At 40.0% G+C, this 22,500-nt stretch overlaps 1 protein-coding gene across 8 annotated transcripts in view; it reads right to left on the bottom strand.

Annotated features, from left to right (window-relative positions):
- Positions 1-14,691: 14,691 nt before the first annotated feature.
- tmcc1a (transmembrane and coiled-coil domain family 1a) overlaps positions 14,692-22,500 on the bottom strand; it is an 80,879-nt gene continuing 73,070 nt past the window's right edge. For all 8 annotated transcript variants that reach the window (XM_017705726.2, XM_017705727.2, XM_037536234.1 and 5 more), the window contains 5 exons: positions 21,374-21,631; positions 20,261-20,627; positions 19,561-19,846; positions 17,387-17,522; positions 14,692-16,563 (listed from right to left, as the gene is read on the bottom strand). In XM_017705726.2, the coding sequence (XP_017561215.2) occupies positions 16,249-16,563; positions 17,387-17,522; positions 19,561-19,846; positions 20,261-20,627; positions 21,374-21,631 (1,362 nt within the window). In that variant the 3' untranslated portion in view covers positions 14,692-16,248. The remainder of the gene's footprint in view (positions 16,564-17,386; positions 17,523-19,560; positions 19,847-20,260; positions 20,628-21,373; positions 21,632-22,500) is intronic.

Here is a 22,500-nt window from a genome sequence, read left to right as displayed (position 1 = left end):
TTAAAAAACTAAATGATTGTCCAGGAACTAAATTTGGCATGATGTGGGAAAATGGCACGGCTTGTTTTGACTGGTCTAGTGAAAGGCTGTTTCCACCTTTCCACCTGTAGTATGACGCTGGGTTTCTGAACTATGGCTGAGACATCAAGTTGGGGGACGGAAGTTTCGTTCGTATCTGGTTTTGGACAAGTCCTGGGAAGTGTGCTTACTATTTACGTTATTGTTTTGTCCGGTTAAATGGGCCGCTTCTGGGATTACACAACATGCAGTTTGTGGCTGTCTCACAGCCGAGTGAAGACGAAATCACGGCAAGAACAGCAATGTGACGAGCATAAATAGCACAGAGCTTCCGCAGACATGAGAATGTGGCTCCATAATGACTCCTTGAAAAAGCCCGGCTGTTAAAGCTGAAATCTGGGCCCATTAAATGCAACCAGATGACGGCCTGCCAGTTGAACATCACTGTTGTGTGCTCCTAACAGACTCACTTCAACTTGTTTACAGGTTATATTCAATATCTATCTAACATATTTTACGGCAGACGCTCTTATCCAGAGCAACATACAACTTGATCATTTTACACAGGGAGGCCAAGGTGGTGTTAGGAGTCTTGCCCAAGGACTCTTATTGGTATAGTGCAGGGTGCCTGCCCAGGTGGGGAACTGAACCCCAGCCTACAGTGTAGAAGTGTTAACCACTACACTATCCAACCACCACACGCTACAATAATAAAGGACAAACGTTACATTTAAGCGTTACTTTAAAACGGAGAGATGCAAAGTAAAGAATGTTACTTACAAGCATGTTGGAAGCTTAAAATGTCTGTCAAACGTTGCGCCATGAATGAATAAATACTATAAAACTCTACATTAGACATTACTGTGTAACGGCAGTGCTTTACGGTTCTCTGTCCACACCTATGTGTCAGTGTATACACAATTAGGAAGCTTAAATGAACTTATGTGACTTTATTATGGCGAACAACTGGTCTGGTCTACAGCTACATGGGCTTAGACGTTTATCCAGGTTCAGGTTCCTGTTGACAGATCAATGAAGCTACACTCTGCACACAAGTATTCGGGCAAACCAACAGGAAATATAACTGATATTGATCATATGAAGATATTATGAGCATTCAGCTTATTGTCTGGTAATGCTTGGCCAGGAGTTCTGTCACTCAGACAGTTAAAGTTGGCTCAGAGGGCTGGACAGGTGGCTAGGATGACCATCTAACAGTGAGCATTTGGGTTTTTTAACCTCAAGTCATTTTTTTTTCACAACCAATTGTGTTTTTTTTCCTTCTTGGTCATATCCAGTGCCCCATTCGACAAAGCTAACCGAAAGCTTTGGTCCTGTCTTTTCCTGCTCTCAGATGCTCTCTGGTTCCTAGCCCACCTCTCACAAGACAGTCACGACTCACGACCACGACTCTGTCCACACAACTCGCTTCTGAATGAGCTCTCCGAATGCTTAGTGTGGTCAGTCATGGGTGTCAGCACTCGCTTATCTGGACGGAAACAGCCTGTAACCTGTTGTTTGTAAAGGCAACAACAAGGAATTCGTGCCCCCTTGTTTCTCACTGAGAGAGGCAGCCTAGCGTTCCCGGTAGCCGCTGCCCTCTTAACCCATTAGTGTCCTTATCTGAACTTTTCACCGTCGTGTTCTGAGTTGATCTGAGCGCAAATCTGAAGAAATGTGTTCTCCAGCGGGCAGATTTGACCAGAAACGTGTTGCCCAAAAAGCTGTCCACAATATATAGTCCAATAATTTGAAGTTCAGACTCATCTCCCATTTACACTGCGACGAAAACCGACACACTCACTGAACGAGACTTCAGGCTTCGCCTCAGTTCAAGCGAACAGGTAAACAGCGCCCTCTGCTGGAGAGCACACGCCAGAAGACCCCATCAGGAGAGAACGTTTTCTTCTTACAGTGGAGTGAATTATACTAGTTTCACTTGTTTTGAAGCTACTGGGCCTGCAATAAGCAAATGATGATCCCTCTAACCAGTCATAGTGCTCCTACTGTTCTGTGAGCCTGTCAACCAGAAGCAGATGCAGAGTTTCTGGGGCTGTTTCTTTGAATTAAGGTATTCATATAATCTAATAAAAGTAGATTTTGGTCAAAATAATTTAAACTAATTCTATAAACCTGACACACTGTTGGTATATTAATTAATTGGTATTTTAATTGGTTTATTGCTATTAATTTATTGTATTGCGAACTGTATAATATTCATACATCTATAAAGATGTACTTGCATAAACAGGTGTTTACAGAGTTATACTTATTTTTACATTTACTGACTAACTGTTCAAAAATCCAGGCTGCTGCTGAGGAATGAGGGTCCTTGGTGGGCTGTCCTATGAAGGTTCCTTTTTTGTATTGCATAATACAAACTGGAAAGGAGATGGAAAACAACAACAGGCTGCTGTTGTGAATGACGAGAAGGCCACTCGGGTAGAATGATACCCTCGGCCCATCTCCAGGCCTATTCCTACTTACCTGCAAGAAGTAATTGGCCCAATTCAACTCTACCCGGATCAAGCCCAAGTCAGAGGGGCCAGTCGTGGAAGCCAAGTCCATCCCAAATCGTCCAGCATAAGCCCAGATTCAGTGTATATCTTTAAAAGACACTGGGCCAGGACTGGCCCAATTCCAATCATTTAAAGTACTTTAACGGTCATTATTTATTTTGTTATATTATAATTCATAAAATAAAGACACATTTTATACTTTTGTTCACTTCCAATTATTTTATATCTACAATACATGAAAACCAACTAGTTCTTTCTCAGTGCTCAGTACAAACAGAACAAGACCACTCACAGCATCACAGCTATTCTATTGATCTGAGAAGCTCAATCCCAATGAAGACAGAACAGCACAGGTGAGCACAACTGTGGAGTCAACCATCTGACAGTTTTAAGGAAATCATGCGCATTATGATGATGTATTAAGCTGATGTGTACTGTATCATGACTCAAACCTCACCTGTGTTTACCTGTAATAATAATAATCATAATGTAATTTATATAGCACTTTTCATGCTGGTGGCAGCTCACAGTGCTTTACAGACAGGTGATAAAACATGTATGCAGAAATTTCAATGGTTTGAATTGTTACACTAGACATCATAAAATTATTTTTAAAACATACTATAAATAATTGTTTTATATTTTAATGATCATTTAAATTGTTTTCTTTATATATGTGTGTGTGTGTTGAACGTAGACATGTGTCTTGAATAAGTGTGTGTCCATATGTTGAGAGGCTACGTGAGAGCAAGTTCATTTAAAATCTGCTTTTTTTAATGTCTTCAATTAAACCCTGATGTTCACTGCACATTTCCACTGTACTCTTTCAAGAGGGAAACCTGAACCATAGTAACGAGCGGAGTTATAATCCTTAATATTCTCAATTCCTCTATACTCAGAAACTTAGACTTCATAAGGAAATGGATCATTTATTTATTTATTTATTATTTTTTGCTGGGGTTGTCCTGCTGGTCTGTAGTTCTTGGGAATCATGATGAAAGGTGGTGTCTTGTACTTGGGCTCTCCTGTTCTTGATCTTTGCTCTGTACCTCTTTTTGTTGTCCAGTCTGAGCATCATCTTCTGGAGTGTCTTTTTTGATTTTCATCCTCCAGCACTCTCGTCAAGTGCTTTCAGGAAGACCACGTCTCCTCTGAGACACGAGTCTCTGGGGCTTTGGACCAGCAGATGTGGTCAGCTGAGTGTGTGGAGGCTGAGGTGTGGGTCTTTCCAGTCACAACACAGACGGTGTTTTGGTTCCTCTGCAATGTTTTCACTCCCTCTCCATGTTCAGGCTTTTGATCAACATGGGGAGCTCAGTAAGCCGTCAGGGGTTCTAGCAGCATACTTTTACCTGCAGTTGCACAGCTTCGGTGGGATGTCAGCTGAGGCCTGGATGAAGCTTCCCTGCTGCACCTGCGACATTCAGCAGGTAGGATTCTCCAGGGAGTTCACCGCCGATGTTGATGGCTTGGGAAGCAGACGCCTTTCCACTGACGGTCTGCACAGGCAGTGATGGAAGCTTGGTGGGTGCGCTGTGCCTGGGCTTCTTCACAGTCTGGGGTTCTTTTTTCAAACTGTCTGGGAGAAGGGAACCACTGCCCTTTCTAGTAGGAGTGATGTCACAGGGTTCTAAGCCTCACAGCAAGATGCTGTAGACCCTGTCATTTCTCCATTAGGGTGGCCCTTTAACTCCTCCTCTGATAGTTGTCCTCCTTCATAACTTGTCTTCTTTCGGCTGTTCCCTTTAGGGGTCCCCACATCAGATCATCTGCCTCCATCTTGCCCTATCCACTGCCTCCTCTACTTTTACACCAACCATGTCCACCTTCACTACATCCATAAACCTTCTCTGAGGTCTACCTCTTCTGCTCGGCAGCTCCATCTCCAACATTCTTTGACCAATATATCCACTATTCCTCCTCAACACATGTCCAAACCATCTCAACCTGGCCTCTCTGGCTTTATCTCCAAACTGCTCCACCTTCACTGTCCCTCTGATCTGCTCATTTCTAATCTTGTCCATCCTTGTCACTCCCAACGAAAATCTCAGCATCTTCATCTCCGCCACCTCCAGCTCAGCCTCCTGTCTTTTAAACAGAGCCACAGTCTCCAAACCATACATCATAGCAGACGCACTACTGTCTTGTAAACCTTCCCTTTCACTCTGTCACATCAGCCCTGACACCCGTCTCCACCCACTCCATCCTGCCTGCACCCTCTTCACCTCTTTTCTACACTGTTCATTGCTCTGGATGGTTGACCCAAGATATTTGAAGTCATCCACCTTTACGACCTCTACTCCTTGCATCTTCACCTTTCCACCTGCCTCCCTCTCATTCACACATGTATTCCGTCTTGTCTCTACTGACCTTCATTCCTCTCCTCTCCAGATTCTCTTCCACCTGCTCTCTACTTTCACCACAGATTACAATGTCTTCTGCAAACATCATGGTCCAAGGAGCCTCCTGCCTGACCTCATCTGTCAACCTTTCCATCACCATTGCAAACAAGGGGCTCAAAACTAATCCCTGATGTAGCCCTACCTTCACCTTGAAACCATTTGTCACTCCAACTGCACACCTCACCACTGTCTCACTATCTTCATACATGTCCTGCACCACCCTAACATACTTTTCAGCTACACCTGACTTCCTCATACAGTACCACAGTTCCTCTCTTAGCACCCTATCATATGCCTTCTCTAGATCCACAAAGACACAATGTAGCTCCTTCTGACCTTCTCTGTACTTCTCTAACACTCAATGCAAAAATTGCATCTGTGTTACTCTTTCTGGGCATGAAACCAAACTGCTGCTCACTGATCTGGACCTCTCGCCTTAGCCTTGCTTCCACAACTCTTTCCCATACCTTCATGGTGTGGCTCATCAACTTTATACCTCTGTAGTTACTGCAGCTCTGCACATCACCCTTGTTCTTAAAAATGGGGACCAGTACACTGCTTCTCCACTCATCAGGCATCCTCTCACTCTCCAGGATTTTGTTAAACCTGGTTAAAAAATCCACTGCCTTCTCTCCTAAACATCTCCATACCTCCACAGGTATGTCATCTGGACCAACTGCCTTTCCATTCTTCATCCTTTTTAAAGCTGCCCTCACTTCCACCTTACTAATTCTCTGCACTTCCTGATCCACTATCTCTCCCCTCGTTGTCCTCCCACTCTCATTTTCCTCATTCATTAGTTCTTCAAAGTATTCCTTCCATCTACTCAACACTGTTTACTCACTAGTACATTTCCCTCTCTATCCTTTATCAGCCTAACCTGCTGTACATCCTTCCCAGCTCTATCTCTCTGTTTAGCCAAACGATACAAGTCCTTTACTCCTTCTTTACTGTCCAGCCTCTCATACAGCTCATCATAGGCCTGAGCCTTTGCCACCATTCTTTTCGTTATGCGACTAGCCTCACAGTACTCCTGCCTACTTCCTTCATCTCTCTGGTTATCCCACTTTTTCTTAGCTGACTTCTTCTGAAAACTCTCCTGGTGTAATGATGCAAGGTACCCCTTAACACATTACCACTATAAGTGACTGCAGACATACTTACCTGTTCTAACATGCACTCCTCATACTCACCTTCAGGTCCTAAAAGAGTACTGACTGTGACTCCTGGGCTTTTACTTACCTGGGCGAGTCCACCCTCTGTAGTAGAGGAGGGGAGTGAGAACCTGTAAATACAAAGAGAAAAGTGAATCATGTGAACATTGTAAATAATGGTGATTGATTACTGTTTCTATGGCCTTGTATTTTGACTGCCACGTATAATATTGTGCCATATTCATTTCAATGTGTAAATAGGAAATGTAGGGTTTATTTTCCTACCTGTGGGGGGAATGGAATAGCTTGGGGGAGGAGCTACCTGTATATATATATGGCTCTGTAACCACAGTTAGGGCTTCTTCCCCTTTGGTAGCAGTGCTAGGCTACACCTGTTTGTAAGGGTTATTTGTGTGAATAGACTTATTGTGGCTTTGCAGTCACAGTCTAATTACCTCTGATTGAGGTTGTGTTTTTTGTTTTGTTTTAAAAGTGTGCTTGTAAATACACCGTTGTGGCAAAATAAAAGGTGACGGGTTAAAAAGAACTTCTCTACTCTTGCTCTTTTTTTTTTTCCAGCGTCTAGCTTCTTGCCCTACACTACTCATAAGGCATACCATTTTTATTCTTTTGGGGGTAATTGTGGCCACGCTTTATCACACCTGGACTTCTTTCCTCTGACCAGATGAAACACCCAACACATTTTTGCCAGTTTCTCTCACCACCTTAGCTGTAGTTTCCCAGTCCTCAGGTAGCTCCTTACTGCCCCCAAGGGCCTGTTGCAGGCAGTTCAGGGAAAAATTGCAACCATCCTCCTCCTTCAGCTTCCACCATCTAATCTTTGGCTCTGTCTTCACTCTCTTCCTCTTCGTTTCTAATCTCATTCTACAGACGACCACCCTATGCTGCCTTGCTACACTTTCCCCCTGGCACCACTTTACAATCTCCAATCTCCTTTATTTGGCATCTCCTGCTAAGGATATAATCCATCTGTGTGCACCTCCCTCCACTCTTGTATGTCACCCTGTGTTCTTCCCTCTTCTGAAAATACGTGTTCACCACAGCCATTTCCATTCTCTTTGCAAAATCTACAACCATCTGACCTTCCGCATTTCTGTCTTTCACACCATACATACCCAGCACCTCTTCATCCCCTCTGTTCCCTTCACCAACATGTCCATTGAAGTCTGCACCAATCACCAATCTCTCCTCTCTAGGGACACCATCTACCACTTCATCCATCTTACTCCAAAATTCCGCTTTCTCCTCTAACTGACAACCAACCTGTGGTGCATATGAACTGACCACATTCAAAATTACACCATCAACCTCCAACTTCAGGCTCATGATCCTGTCTGACACTTTCTTTACATCCAGAACACTTTTCCCAAGCTGTTCCTTTAGGATTATCCCTACTCCAATTCTCTTCCTCTCTACACCATGATAGTACAGTTTGAATCCACCTCCAATGTTCTTGGCATTGCTTCCTTTCCATCTGGTCTCCTGGACACACAGAATATCTACCTTCCTTCTCTCCATCATGTCTGCAAGCTCTCTGCCTTTACCACTCATTGTCCCTATGTTCAGAGTCCCTACTCTAACCTCCACACTCCTGCCTTTCCTTCTCTCTCGCAGCCTTCTAACCCGCCTTCCTCCTCTCCTCTTTGATGGTCTTCGACCTACAGTAGTCCAATTTCCACGGCACCCTGCTGGTCAACAGCACCGGAGGCGGTCGTTGTTAACCCTGGGTCTCGACTGATCCGGTATGGCAATCATATTCATGATCCGCATCATAGTTTTGGCACAAGTTTTACGCCGGATGCCCTTCCTGACGCAACCCTCACCATTTATCCGGGCATGGGACCGGCACCAGAAGTACTGTATTTACTGAGGTAAATTAGTGTATTTACTGAGGTAAGTTAGTGTATTTACTGAGGTAAATTAGTGTATTTACTGAGGTAAGTTAGTGTATTTACTGAGGTAAATTAGTGTATTTACTGAGGTAAGTTAGTGTATTTACTGAGGTAAATTAGTGTATTTACTGAGGTAAGTTAGTGTATTTACTGGGGTAAATTAGTGTATTTACTGAGGTAAATTAATGTATTTATTGAGGTAAATTAGTGTATTTACGGAGGTAAGTTAGTGTATTTACTGAGGTAAATTAATGTATTTATTGAGGTAAATTAGTGTATTTACTGAGGTAAATTAGTGTATTTACTGAGGTAAATTAATGTATTTATTGAGGTAAGTTAGTGTATTTACTGGAGTAAATTAGTGTATTTACTGAGGTAAATTAATGTATTTATTGAGTTAAATTAGTGTATTTACGGAGGTAAGTTACTGTATTTACTGAGGTAAAATAATGTATTTATTGAGGTAAATTAGTGTATTTACTGAGGTAAATTAGTGTATTTACTGAGGTAAATTAATGTATTTATTGAGGTAAATTAGTGTATTTACGGAGGTAAGTTAGTGTATTTACTGAGGTAAATTAATGTATTTATTGAGGTAAATTAGTGTATTTACTGAGGTAAATTAATGTATTTACTGAGGTAAATTAGTGTATTTATTGAGGTAAATTAGCGTATTTACTGAGGTAAATTAGTGTATTTACTGAGGTAAATTAATGTATTTATTGAGGTAAATTAGTGTATTTACTGAGGTAAATTAATGTATTTACTGAGGTAAATTAATGTATTTACTGAGGTAAGTTAGTGTATTTACTGAGGTAAATTAGTGTATTTATTGAGGTAAATTAGTGTATTTACTGAGGTAAATTAGTGTATTTATTGAGGTAAATTAGTGTATTTACTGAGGTAAGTTAGTGTATTTATTGAGGTAAGTTAGTGTATTTACTGAGGTAAATTAGTGTATTGAAGTAAATTAGTGTATTTATTGAGGTAAGTTAGTGTATTTATTGAGGTAAATTAGTGTATTTATTGAGGTAAATTAATGTATTTACTGAGGTAAATTAATGTATTTATTGAGGTAAATTAGCGTATTTACTGAGGTAAATTAGCGTATTTACTGAGGTAAATTAATGTATTTACTGAGGTAAATTAGTGTATTTATTGAGGTAAATTAGTGTATTTTCTGAGGTAAATTAATGTATTTACTGAGGTAAGTTAGTGTATTTACTGAGGTAAATTAGTGTATTTATTGAGGTAAATTAGTGTATGTACTGAGGTAAGTTAGTGTATTTATTGAGGTAAATTAGTGTATTTATTGAGGTAAATTAATGTATTTACTGAGGTAAGTTAGTGTATTTACTGAGGTAAATTAATGTATTTACTGAGGTAAATTAGTGTATTTATTGAGGTAAATTAGCGTATTTACTGAGATAAATTAGTGTATTTACTGAGGTAAATTAGTGTATTTATTGAGGTAAATTAATGTATTTACTGAGGTAAATTAATGTATTTACTGAGGTAAGTTAGTGTATTTACTGAGGTAAATTAATGTATTTACTGAGGTAAATTAGTGTATTTATTGAGGTAAATTAGCGTATTTACTGAGATAAATTAGTGTATTTACTGAGGTAAATTAATGTATTTACTGAGGTAAATTAGTGTATTTATTGAGGTAAATTAGTGTATTTTCTGAGGTAAATTCATGTATTTACTGAGGTAAATTAATGTATTTACTGAGGTAAGTTAGTGTATTTACTGAGGTAAATTAGTGTATTTATTGAGGTAAATTAGTGTATTTACTGAGGTAAATTAGTGTATTTATTGAAGTAAATTAGTGTATTTATTGAGGTAAGTTAGTGTATTTACTGAGGTAAATTAGTGTATTTACTGAGGTAAGTTAGTGTATTTATTGAGGTAAATTAGTGTATTTATTGAGGTAAATTAATGTATTTACTGAGGTAAATTAATGTATTTACTGAGGTAAGTTAGTGTATTTACTGAGGTAAAATAGTGTATTTACTGAGGTAAGTTAGTGTATTTACTGAGGTAAATTAGTGTATTTACTGAGATAAGTTAGTGTATTTATTGAGGTAAATTAGTGTATTTACTGAGGTAAATTAATGTATTTACTGAGGTAAAATAGTGTATTTACTGAAGTAAGTTAGTGTATTTACTGAGGTAAATTAGTGTATTTACTGAGGTAAGTTAGTGTATTTACTGAGATAAGTTAGTGTATTTATTGAGGTAAATTGGTGTATTTATTGAGGTAAATTAGTGCATTTACTGAGATAAGTTAGTATATTTATTGAGGTAAATTATTGTATTTATTGAGGTAAATTAGTGTATTTACTGAGTTAAATTAGTGTATTTATTGAGATAAGTTAGTGTATTTATTGAGGTAAATTAGTGTATTTACTGAGTTAAATTAGTGTATTTATTGAGATAAGTTAGTGTATTTATTGAGGTAAATTAGTGTATTTATTGAGGTAAATTAGTGCATTTACTGAGATAAGTTAGTATATTTATTGAGGTAAATTATTGTATTTATTGAGGTAAATTAGTGTATTTACTGAGTTAAATTAGTGTATTTATTGAGATAAGTTAGTGTATTTACTGAGGTAAATTAGTGTATTTATTGAGTTAAATTAGTGTATTTATTGAGATAAGTTAGTGTATTTACTGAGGTAAATTAGTGTATTTACTGAGTTAAATTAGTGTATTTATTGAGATAAGTTAGTGTATTTATTGAGGTAAATTAGTGTATTTACTGAGTTAAATTAGTGTATTTATTGAGATAAGTTAGTGTATTTACTGAGGTAAATTAGTGTATTTATTGAGTTAAATTAGTGTATTTATTGAGATAAGTTAGTGTATTTATTGAGGTAAATTAGTGTATTTACTGAGTTAAATTAGTGTATTTATTGAGATAAGTTAGTGTATTTATTGAGGTAAATTAGTGTATTTACTGAGTTAAATTAGTGTATTTACTGAGGTAAGTTAGTGTATTTATTGAGGTAAATTAGTGTATTTACTGAGATAAGTTAGTGTATTTATTGAGGTAAATTAATGTATTTACTGAGTTAAATTAGTGTATTTACTGAGGTAAATTAGTGTATTTACTGAGGTAAATTAGTGTATTTATTGAGGTAAATTAGTGTATTTATTGAGGTAAATGAATGTATTTACTGAGCTAAATTAGTGTATTTACTGAGGTAAGTTAGTGTATTTACTGAGGTAAGTTAGTGTATTTATTGAGGTAAATTAGTGTATTTACTGAGGTAAATTAATGTATTTACTGAGGTAAGTTAGTGTATTTATTGAGGTAAATTAGTGTATTTACTGAGGTAAGTTAGTGTATTTATTGAGGTAAATTAGTGTATTTACTGAGGTAAATTAGTGTATTTATTGAGGTAAATTAGTGTATTTACTGAGGTAAATTAGTGTATTTACTGAGGTAAGTTAGTGTATTTATTGAGGTAAATTAGTGTATTTACTGAGGTAAATTAGTGTATTTATTGAGGTAAGTTAGTGTATTTATTGAGGTAAATTAGTGTATTTATTGAGGTAAATTAGTGTATTTATTGAGGTAAGTTAGTGTATTTATTGAGGTAAATTAGTGTATTTATTGAGGTAAATTAGTAAATTTACTGAGATAAATTAAAGCTGGAACTGTGGAACGGATTCATAGCTAAATATATCAACAGCAACATCTTCTTCTTCTTCCTCGTCCTCTTCTTCTTCTCCTTCTCCTCCTCCTTCTTTTTGATTTTTTGTCTTCTAACTCGTCCCGCAGTTATAGAAATGTCGATTCCAACTCTGGAATGTTTACCCTGGAATGCTGCCTTTATACAGCTTTTTAATCCGAAGTCAGTTTTTTAGCCAGTGCTTTGCACTTCAGCCACCAAACTGCACATACTCACTCAGGGGAGGCCCTCAAACTCCTGCTCAGCCACACTGACACACACTCCTCTGTGTTATTTTTCATCCCTTGTTCCTCTGGTAGTGTCCCATTCATTTCACCCCCACAAAGCCCTAATCTTTCTTTTTCCAGACAGCCACGAACCTGCATGTACACACTCAGGGCAGGTCCCCAAGCCAAGCTGCCCTGCACTCCTCTATGCGTGTTTTTTTTGTCCTTCATTCTTCCTATAGACTGCCATTCATCTATGATAGAACTAGCAACCACTTGGCAACTCTGTTCAGACCCATCATGCCACAGCAATTGCCTTGAAACACATTACTAACCTCCAGAAAGAAGCTTTGGCTGCACAATCACTCTGCGTTTTCTTCAGGAAATGCACTATACTAATTATTATTATTGTTATTGTTATAATCATTATTATTATTTAAGAGCAATGGCAGCTTTGGTAGCCACTTTTATTATTTTTTATGAATATCATGCATACATTTTCTGAACTGATTTTTCTGAGTTAAACTAGCCTTTCTGTCCATTTTTAATAATACTTCTATTTACAGCCAGATGTGTCGAAACAGATACTGTGAAAAAGGTCCATTAGGCAGAAATGAAAAGAATACAGTTCATCAAACACTGTAGGCTGTGAACCACTTTAATCAAATAATATTCAGATAAATGTTAATCCTGCAAGTATTGGAAAAGTGGAGCTGAACCTGCTGAAGCTGAGCACGAAGAAGGGGCCTCGTTTCATTTGCTGTACCCTTGTCGGGAACATGTTTAATAAACCATCCAAAATAATCAATAACTTGATCGTTTAAAAAAGACGAGTATGGGACATCAGTGCATTGGTTATCCAAGGTTTAAGCAACTCCCTTGGAGGTTAAACACTAACACTGTTATCCCAAAGACTGATGCACATTTTAGAGGTTTTATGTGTTACTTCCAAGCATAGTCTTGTTACAAGTGTCATTCACACAGTGAAAGGCTATAACTCTGATCTTCCTCACTCAGGGTGCTGGAAAAGACTTGGGTATAACCAGAGAGGAACCCAGAGAAACTTCAGAGAAAACGAAACACTGAACGTCTCTCATTACTAGTTCATTTTTGGTCAATACATTTGTTTGCATTTAAATGGTGTTACAGTACGACTCTTGTTTTACTGTAAACGTAACACGGCAGGAAGAAAACTGCCCAGTCCTGCCATTGTTGACTGACTGTTCATAGATGCTAGGTGCTGGAAGCAAAGTCTATGCATTTGCAACTGAGACGTGTAGGTTGCTTGTATAACAGCGTTATTTAAAACATTAATACAACCCCAATTCCAGTGAAGTTGGGATGTTGTGTAAAACATAAATAAAAACAGAATACGATGATTTGCAAATCCTTTTCAACCGATATTCAATTGAATAAACTACAGAGACAAGATATTTAATGTTCAAACAGATAAACTTTATTGTTTTTTGCAAATATTCACTCATTTTGAATTTGATGCCTGCAACACGTTCCAAAGAAGTTGGTACAGGGGCGTGTTTACCACTGTGTTACATCACCTTTCCTTTTAACAACACTCAATAAGTGTTTGGGAACTGAGGACACTAATTGTTGAAGCTTTGTAGGTGGAATTCTTTCCCATTCTTGCTTGATGTACAACTTCAGTTGCTCAACAGTCCGGGGTCTCTGTTGTCATATTTTGCACTTCATAATGCGCCACACATTTTTAATGGGAGACAGGTCTGGACTGCAGGCAGGCCAGTCTAGTACCCGCACTCTTTTACTACGAAGCCACGCTGTTGTAACACGTGCAGAATATGGCTTGGCGTTGTCTTGCTGAAATAAGCAGTGACGTCCCTGAAAAAGACGCTGCTTGGATGGCAGCAGATGTTGCTCCAAAACCTGTATGTACCTTTCAGCAGTAATGGTGCCTTCACAGATGGGCAAGTTGTGCACACCCCCACACCATCAGAGATGCTGGCTTTTGAACTTTGCACTGAAAACAATCCAGACAGTCCTTTTCCTCTTTGGCCCGGAGGACACGACGTCCATGATTTCAACTTGCACTTGTAGATGGAGCGACGAACTGAGTTCACTGACAGTGGTTTTCTGAAGTGTTCCTGAGCCCATGTGGGAATATCTGTTACAGAATGATGTGGGTTTTTAATGCAGTGCCGCCTGAGGGATCGAAGGTCACGGGCGTTCAGTGTTGGTTTTCTGCCTTGCTGCTTACTTGCAAAGATTTCTCCAGATTCTCTGAATCTTTTGATATTATGGACTGTAGATGATGAAATCCCTAAATTCCTTGCAATTGCACGTTGAGAAATGTTATTAAACTATTGGACTATTTGCTCACGCAGTTGCTCACAAAGTGGCAAACCTGGCCCCATCCTTGCTCCCTTTAAACCCAATCATGACACTCACCTGTTTCCAATTAACCTGTTCACCTGTTTAATGTTCCAAACAGGTGTTTTTTGAGCATTCCTCAACTTACCCAGTCTTTTGTTGCCCCTGTCCCAACTTCTTTGGAACGTGTTGCAGGCACCAAATTCGAAATGAGTGAATATTTGCAAAAAACAATAAAGGTTATCCATTTGAACATTAAATGTCTTTGTAGTGTATTCAATTGAATATAGGTTGAAAAGGATTTGCAAATCATCGTGTTCTGTTTGTATTCATGTTTTACACAAAATCCCAACTTCATTGGAATTGGGGTTGTACTTTGAAAATTATTCGGCAAAAAGCAAAACATCCCCGATCTTAGTCATAAACACAGCCGTGTTCTCTGTCTAGGCAGGAATGCTCTTTATTACACAAGTCTCAAACACATAGAGAGACATCGGAAGGCACTGGAGTTGTTTAGCATGCATGCCTGTATGTACATACATCCACACACATACACACACATCTTCTCTTTCACACACTCAGGGGTCAAGTTAAGGTCAAACTCTTCTTGCAGTGGGCCTAGAGCCTGTCCACCTGGACCATCAGAGAGAGATCCAGAGGTAATGCGATCCAATGACTAGATTTCTGAAATGAACTGTACACAATCAAATCATTGTCTAAACATCTTATCTGGACACCTCGGGAGCCTGAATACTAAAGATAGGTCTGTGTACCAATGATAATGGATAAACAAGTATCTCCATTTAAAATCAATTAAGGCTCTTCCACTGGCATGTAGAGAGCAGGGGGTCAAATCTGTGGCAGATAGGAAATTCCCCACTCAATTTCCAGAGTAACTAACATGGGCATTTTAAACTGTTTGTGCCCATAAAAATAGTCCTGTTATTGCTATGTTGCTTATCATGCACAACACGGTAACCTTACAGAGGAAGGAAAATGTTTATACCTTTTAATGTAAGTTAATATAACAATATTTTATTCCAAGTCATTTTGGACCATTTCTGTTCATTTTTCATGAAATGTTCAGACAACATGGAGGCCAGTTGGTGCTTTGAAATTGTAGAAAAATGGCTGAAAAACTGAAAAATAAGGTTCTGAGATTTTGATGTTATGCGTAACTCATCCTCATTCTTAATGCTAACTCTGTGTTGTAGCTATCCGAGATGTGTGGACTCTTTCTGGGTGAAGTCTTTCTCTGAACTCACATGGTGAACAGGCTCCAGTCACTAAAGTGGTCGAACCCCACTTGACAACGTCGTCGTTCATTTAACGGCCTCAGTATTTCACTCACTTTACAAAGTTCCTGAAAGTTGTATTTCATTGCTAATAGAAACAGTATGGAAGCACAAAGGTCCCCGAAGCACCACTTTCTCTCTTCAAGTATGTCCGTCAGTCCGTTCTGCCAAAAAACACGAGTCCTCCAACACAAGGCTTGTCCTTCCATCTTCAGATCCAGTGCAGTCAAAGAGGTGAGGGCAGAGTAGGCTAACACTGCTGTCAATCACAGCTAAAAGTGCATAAACCTCCCCTTTAAAGGCAGCCAATCAGATTTATTAAAATCTACTAAAGGCAGTGTCAGGGGAGGCAACTCTGGGTTCCAACATCCAATGAGACCAATGGATTCCCATTACCTGTTTCAAAGAGTAACAGGAGCTTAATGCTACATCAGACTGATTAAAATTATGATAAAAACAAAATAATTATTAGAAATTGGAATAATATCAATATAATTAACGTCATAATAAAAGCAGTTCTAGGAGAAAAAGCCCACTACTTTTTTTTCTTCAAAAATGTAAACGTGTACACCTGTTTCTTAAAAAAAGTTCAATCACAGTTTTTTGCCCCGCCCCCTCTGTCTTGGCATCCCAGCCCACTCAGGGAGGAGTGCCATCCCACACTGTCATTGGCTAGAGAGGTGTGAGGAGGGTGTGGTCATCTGGGCATGTGCAGGATGCGGTGGGTGTGTCCTGAGAGGGCGTCCCAGTTCCTCCAGAGGAAGGCGAAGAGGAGGAGGAGGAGGAGGGTGGAGAAGGAGCGGCTGCGCGTCTTCATCAGGGGGACCACGCAGTTGGCCACCGTGGAGACAAATACCAGCAGGACGGCCATCAGCGTGAGCAGCACGTTGATGAGTTTGCCGAGCAGAGTGCGCGCCGTGGCGTTCTCCAAGCCCTCCAGCTGGACCACCTGCTGCTGCTGCTGCTGCAGTTCCATCTTAGAAATGCGCGTCTGACACGCCTCCAGTGCCTCCTACAGGAACAGAGAGATAAACACACCTGCAATCAGCATCAAGCTTCTTTGCCATAAACAAAGCCAATGTCATGGAAAATCCAATGGTCAAATATGTGCACACTTATAGTTTTAATGGTAATGAAACACTGAGCAACAGCAGAGAAAATGTCGTTCATGTGAAATTATTTCACTGTTTCTATAAGAGACGTTAGTGATTTATAATCTAAAGAACTTCCCCACTACAGGTTTGGTACCACTAGGAAACACGTCGTCTCACTCGATACATAGAATAAAGCAGAACAACAGAAGCAGAAAGTCCCTGCTAGCACACCAATGCTAACTGTAGCCTCAGTTTTTGAAAACAATTAAATTTTTTTTTAAAAACCTCACAAACAAAAGCCAAAGTGCAAAGTATAACTTAAAAAATAAAAAGACTCATTGCCTTGGATGACCAACAGCTCTCTATTGAGGACTGGTTTTGTGACTGATTTTATGGCACATACCATGTGCTTATTTAAATATTAGGCAAATTTTGAGAAAAGCTGCTGTAAAATCAATCATTTTATCCATGAAAGATTATAGAAAATGCTGTGATTTCACAGTGGTCTTCACTGTCTTTTCCATATCTCAAACATTCTGCCTAACATCTACTACATCTGGCCACTAGAGGTCACCATCTGCTTTGGGGATGATACTGGACACAGAGTGTTGCTATACAGGTTCACCCTGTATTGCACCCAGCTCCCTTTTTCAGAATGAATGGTGGACACACACACACACACACACACACCCACACACACACACACACACACACACACACACACACACACACACACACTACCTGTATGTCTCGAGCTCTCTCGTATGACTGGTAAGCAATCTTCTCCTCCATGCTGGCCAGCTCCTGTTTCAGGTTTAAAATCTCATTCTGATGGAGCTCCGTCAGGTCATTCAACTGTTCCTCCAACCGCTCACACCTACAGATGCACACACACAACAAGTTCGAGTCACACAGTGACTGCTCTGTTCATTTCAAGTATTTCCTGGAAAAACAGCAAAAAAATATACAATTACTAAGCAGTTCAAAATCTGTCTGTATGTGTCTCACGTGTGAAAGGTGATCTCATGTTCTATCATCAAGCCTACTCATGAGCGAAGTGAGAGACTGGGGGGGGGTTCTTGCACAAGAACTCAAACTCATTATTTATTACTCAAAAAGCAGCCACTCCTTAACATGAAAACATGAGGCTGCAGGCTGAATTCTGTGGGTGATGTAGAAGTTTGGCATGAATGACAGACAGAATTCCACAATAAGACGATACCCCTATAGACTGGGACTGTGATAATGTATATACTGTAAATATTTACTAAAAACATAAGCAATGTGATGGTTTAATCTATTTTTCACCATACTTAACAACACCTAACACATTGTTCACAGTAAAATGCTGTTTACATTTTATTGGGAAAACAAATCTTAAGACATTTTCTGTACTAAGCAAGTTACTGAGTTTGACGATAATCTGTACTACATAGTATTGTGGGATATGACGAAAACTGAGAATTAAAAAGGTGTATTTTAATAAAAAGTACAATTCTGGTTGTGGCTGTTTTAAAGAGTTTTAATTTTTACGCTATACATATTTACTTTTTTGCGGTTTAAGTAAAGGAGCACTGATGTGACAGTGATGTATTGTTTTTTGGCGTTGCCATATGTGGGTTTTTGGCCATGTTTGTGCATTTATTTACATTTAAATGTAAAAGGTAAAATGGTAAAAATGACTTTTCTATATGTACATTTACAATAAATTACCAGATACTGAGTTGCATTACTTTCACAGCTGTTAAAAGTACAAAGTAATACAACAAATACAAAGACATTTTTTTCCCGTTTATTACTGTAGGAGCATAGCAGAGTACAGCTACATTACAGTAACCTTGTGGGCCAGGTGACTACGACGTCACAGCATAAAGTAACTGTTATTTACTGTTAATATGATACAGTAAATTACTGTGAACATAATGTAACTATTAGCCAGTAAGTGAATGTATTTTTACATTGTTTTTAAACCATGTGACTTACATTTTTTTGACCAAAATATTTTACATTTGTGGGTTCATATGAATGCCTTGGTTCACTCAAATCACAGAACCATTCAGCTGGAACATCTGAGGTTGGTAAAGATGCTCACAGCATCTACTGATACATTACAGGTTCATTTGCATATTGAGGCCTTGTGCAACGTAAGTATTGCAAAGAACAGTTACAATTATCAAAATAGCAATTAATAAACAATACATCGCCTAACCTAAGTGTAAGTATATCTTAAGGTTTTTAAGGTTTTTACGATCATGCTTTTCCCTTTTGGACCAACACATCATCTAAAAGAGAGAGGCTGAAGAGGAACAACTGCTGTCAAGAACAACCCACTCGCCTCAGTGCCCATTATGTGCCCGGTACGCTCTGTGCCAGTTACTATCATTAAACTGTTTTTCTGTTCTTTCCATTTTTAGTGAAAAGGAAAGCAGAGCGCTGGGCCACTGCTGGACATTTTAGGCAGAAAAATTCACTCGTCCACTCATCACCTCTTTCCTATTCCCTTTCCCTTTGCCCCTCTTTTTCTCTCTCTCCTTCCTTCTGTTTGTCCTTCCTCTTAGTTTGCTCTGCATTTTGGATGAGGGAAAATTTAGAACATCTATTTTGGGTCTACATAAAAACAAACGTACAAATAAAGGCCAAACTGGCTTTCTGAAACATGTACTGCTGTACTTGACTAAACTGCTTAAGTATTTATGTGACATTTATAGAAATATATCATCTATAACATCTCTATATAATCACTGACAGACTGCAGTTTACCACAGGAAGTGTAGGGGGCGGTATGACTTCTACTGTATCGCTCTACCATAAAACAATAGTTTGTTTCACAGACGGAACTTTGAATGATGCCACTGTGCCGGGGCCAATTTGTTGATTATAAAAACAACCGTCAGTTGCAGGTAAAGTGTGTTTACCTAAAGCGCTCTTCCTGCAGGGCCTGCATCACCAGCGTATAGTCTCTCTGGTAGTGGCTCTTCAGCCCATCTAGTGTTTCCTCCAGCCGTGCCTGAGCTTCCCTCAGTTCCTGCACCTCCTGCAGCAGCATCTCCAGGCTCCCGCTGCGTCCCCTCTCCATCGTGTTTCCCTTGGAGCTGGGCGGGCCCCCGGGGGCCCCTGTCACGCTGTTGGCTCCAGCTGAGCCTGACGTGGCACTTGAGCAGTCCTCTTCACTGCCAAACTTGGGGCTGGACTGCAGGTGTGCTGCACAAAAAAAGTGTTTTAATGAGTTTGTTTCAGCAATTTAATTTGTCCAGTGCCAACAGAAACCAGCATTCTTATCATTAGATAGCCTCTTCTGTGAACTCAAATATGCTATTCATGTGTTCATGACTAATTAATAAGTTCACAGAGCATCAGTTTAGCCAATTTTCTCAAAACATATTTTGCCATGATATGATTCAATTCACACGATTCAGTTCATGACTTGGTGTTCTCAAAATATTTCTTAATATTTTAGATATTAAAAATTTTAAATGAAGTTTGAATTTTGCTATTTAACAGAATTTTCTGTTAAAAGGATTTTTACTATGGAAAATGTAATCATTCATCCATCCATCCATCAATATTTCATTTTTTAATGAAATGTTTTCAGTGTTTTATTAAAGGTTTTCTTACAGGGTGGGCTGCAGGCTTCATCAGCACCATCCTTCATTGTGCTGATGTTGTCAGCGCTGCCGAAGCGGTTGCGCAGGAGTGAAGCGATCTCACGTGGCTTGGAGGCCACGGCCCCAGCTGCAGAGTGTGTGGCATGCGAGAAGCTGGACAGGCCGCCCCGGACACTGTCCACCACACCCTCGCTGAGACCTGTGATCACCCGGGCACCCACGCCCCGCAGGCCTTGCTGCACATCCCGCAGGACGTCCTTGGGCTGCCGTGGCGCTCCGCCGTGCTCAGCCTCACGCAGCCTCCTGTGGTAGTGCTCAAGCTTGCGCTGCAGCTGAGCGATGCTTGCTGCTGACTTCTGGTTCTTCTTCTCAAAAACCTGAGGAGGTGGAAGGGAACCGGTGAGGTGAACGTCAATAAGGAAATAATATTTTTTTTGTTTAGGGGCTGATGTGGCTAACAATGAATAAATTCAGAAATCAGATTGGGCTGAATCAATGTGAATGGGTGGGACTAAACTACTGTAGGGTGAAAATAATGGATATACGGATATGTGTTGGTTTTTGTGACATCACAGTAACAGTGAACAAGGTGTTTTCGCTTAGTTTCCATATATGCACTACGTTTTAACCTGTAACGGTGCTTGGTGCACATGTTACATCAAACTCTTTTATTTCAGAAAATGCAAATGCATTATTCCATGTTGTCAAACTTCATTATTCCATGATACGAGCCCTTTAAAATAAGAAGTGTCTGCTCTATAATGGCTTTCCAGTGTAGGAAACTGGATGTCGGCTGACATTATCATGCTGGGTTAAAATGCGAAATCAAGAAAGCAAAAACCATGTGAACTGAAATCACCCATATTTGGAGGAAGTTGACAAAGGTTAAAGACACATCAAGTAAACAATGAATGTAAGGAAAAAGGAAATTGAGAGAATGATAATGAGGAAATTGCAGACAGATTAACTAACAAGATTAAGAGATAGACGGGTGATAAACAGGCACAGGCAAGAGAAAGTTCAGCTCAGCTGGACAGCGAAATTACTCCGATCTCCTGAAACGCTTAGCAGAGAGAGACCGATAGAGAGACATACAGATGCAGTAAGCCAGGCCTGCCGGTACCTGTTTGATGCGGCAGCTTTGCTGCTTGTCATTCGTGTTGTTGGCAAGCTTGAGATACTCGGCCACGTTCTCATCGCGCGCCGTCTGCTCGATGCGCAGCTGCTCCGTCAGCTTCAGGATCTTCTGCTGCAGCTGCGCGATGGCCTGTCGCGTACGCTGGGGGTCAAGGGTTGGATCCTCCGACCCCACCAGCGAGCCGTCCACGCCGCATGAGGCAGCCAATGCGGCCTGTGCGATGCTGCCCTCCAACCTCTCGATCTGCAACGCAGAGAAAGAACAGCAGGTCAGTGAAATGTAGAGCAAAAGGGATAGAGCACAAGAGGAAGGCCCAAAAGGAAGAAAACAAAACCAACTGATGACCTCAGCTCTGAAAAAAGAGGTTTTCATGCTTTCTGCTGACATGATGAAGCAATCACCCGGCCATTTCTGTAGGCATTAGGTCAGAGCCTCTCTAGAGTGTCTCACTCTCTTTAACCTAAAACAACCCCAACCCTTAAGATGGAGATGGTACAGACACTTCCCTCAATGGACGAAGCCATAAACCCAGACATGTATGGCTGCCAATCACTCAGCACAATACAGCTCAACAGTGAGTGAACTACATATAAAAATGACTAGCAATGACTGTGGGATTACAGCGTTTCTGTTCTGAAGCTGTCGCGCCTACAATCACTTCAGGCAGCCACCCTTTTGCCTGAGGGAGAGATTAACCTGGATTTTCCGTCCTCCTAAACTCACGTTTATGAGAAATTGCTCGCCTGTCTGCAGGTCAGGTGCCTATTCATCTGTCTGCCTCACAAACCGCTGAGTTCTTTAGAATAAGCATGCTGACGCTGCGAAACAGGAACAACCATTCTCAGCTGAGACTCTGAGCTGTACCCAATTTTCCACTTACCCCAGCTGATCAGCCAAAACACGTCTGGAGCACAGATTTTATTTCTTTAGTTTCGAACTGGAGCTGTGAAGCTAACGTCACTAACAAACACAAGAACTCAATCGTCACCCAAACAGACCCAACAGTTCCTGTAAAAACACAAGGCACAATAAACCTTTTTCACAATCCACTCAAACTGCATCCAGGTCCCGTCCAAGTGTGAATACCTGTGCTATCAAAATGAACAAATAAA

The sequence above is a fragment of the Pygocentrus nattereri genome, chromosome 29, assembly GCF_015220715.1.
Source record: "Pygocentrus nattereri isolate fPygNat1 chromosome 29, fPygNat1.pri, whole genome shotgun sequence".
In the NCBI taxonomy this organism is placed as follows: Eukaryota; Metazoa; Chordata; class Actinopteri; order Characiformes; family Serrasalmidae; genus Pygocentrus; species Pygocentrus nattereri.
The sequence above is the reverse complement of the archived record's forward strand: the minus strand, read 5'-3'. Positions and strand labels throughout refer to the sequence as shown.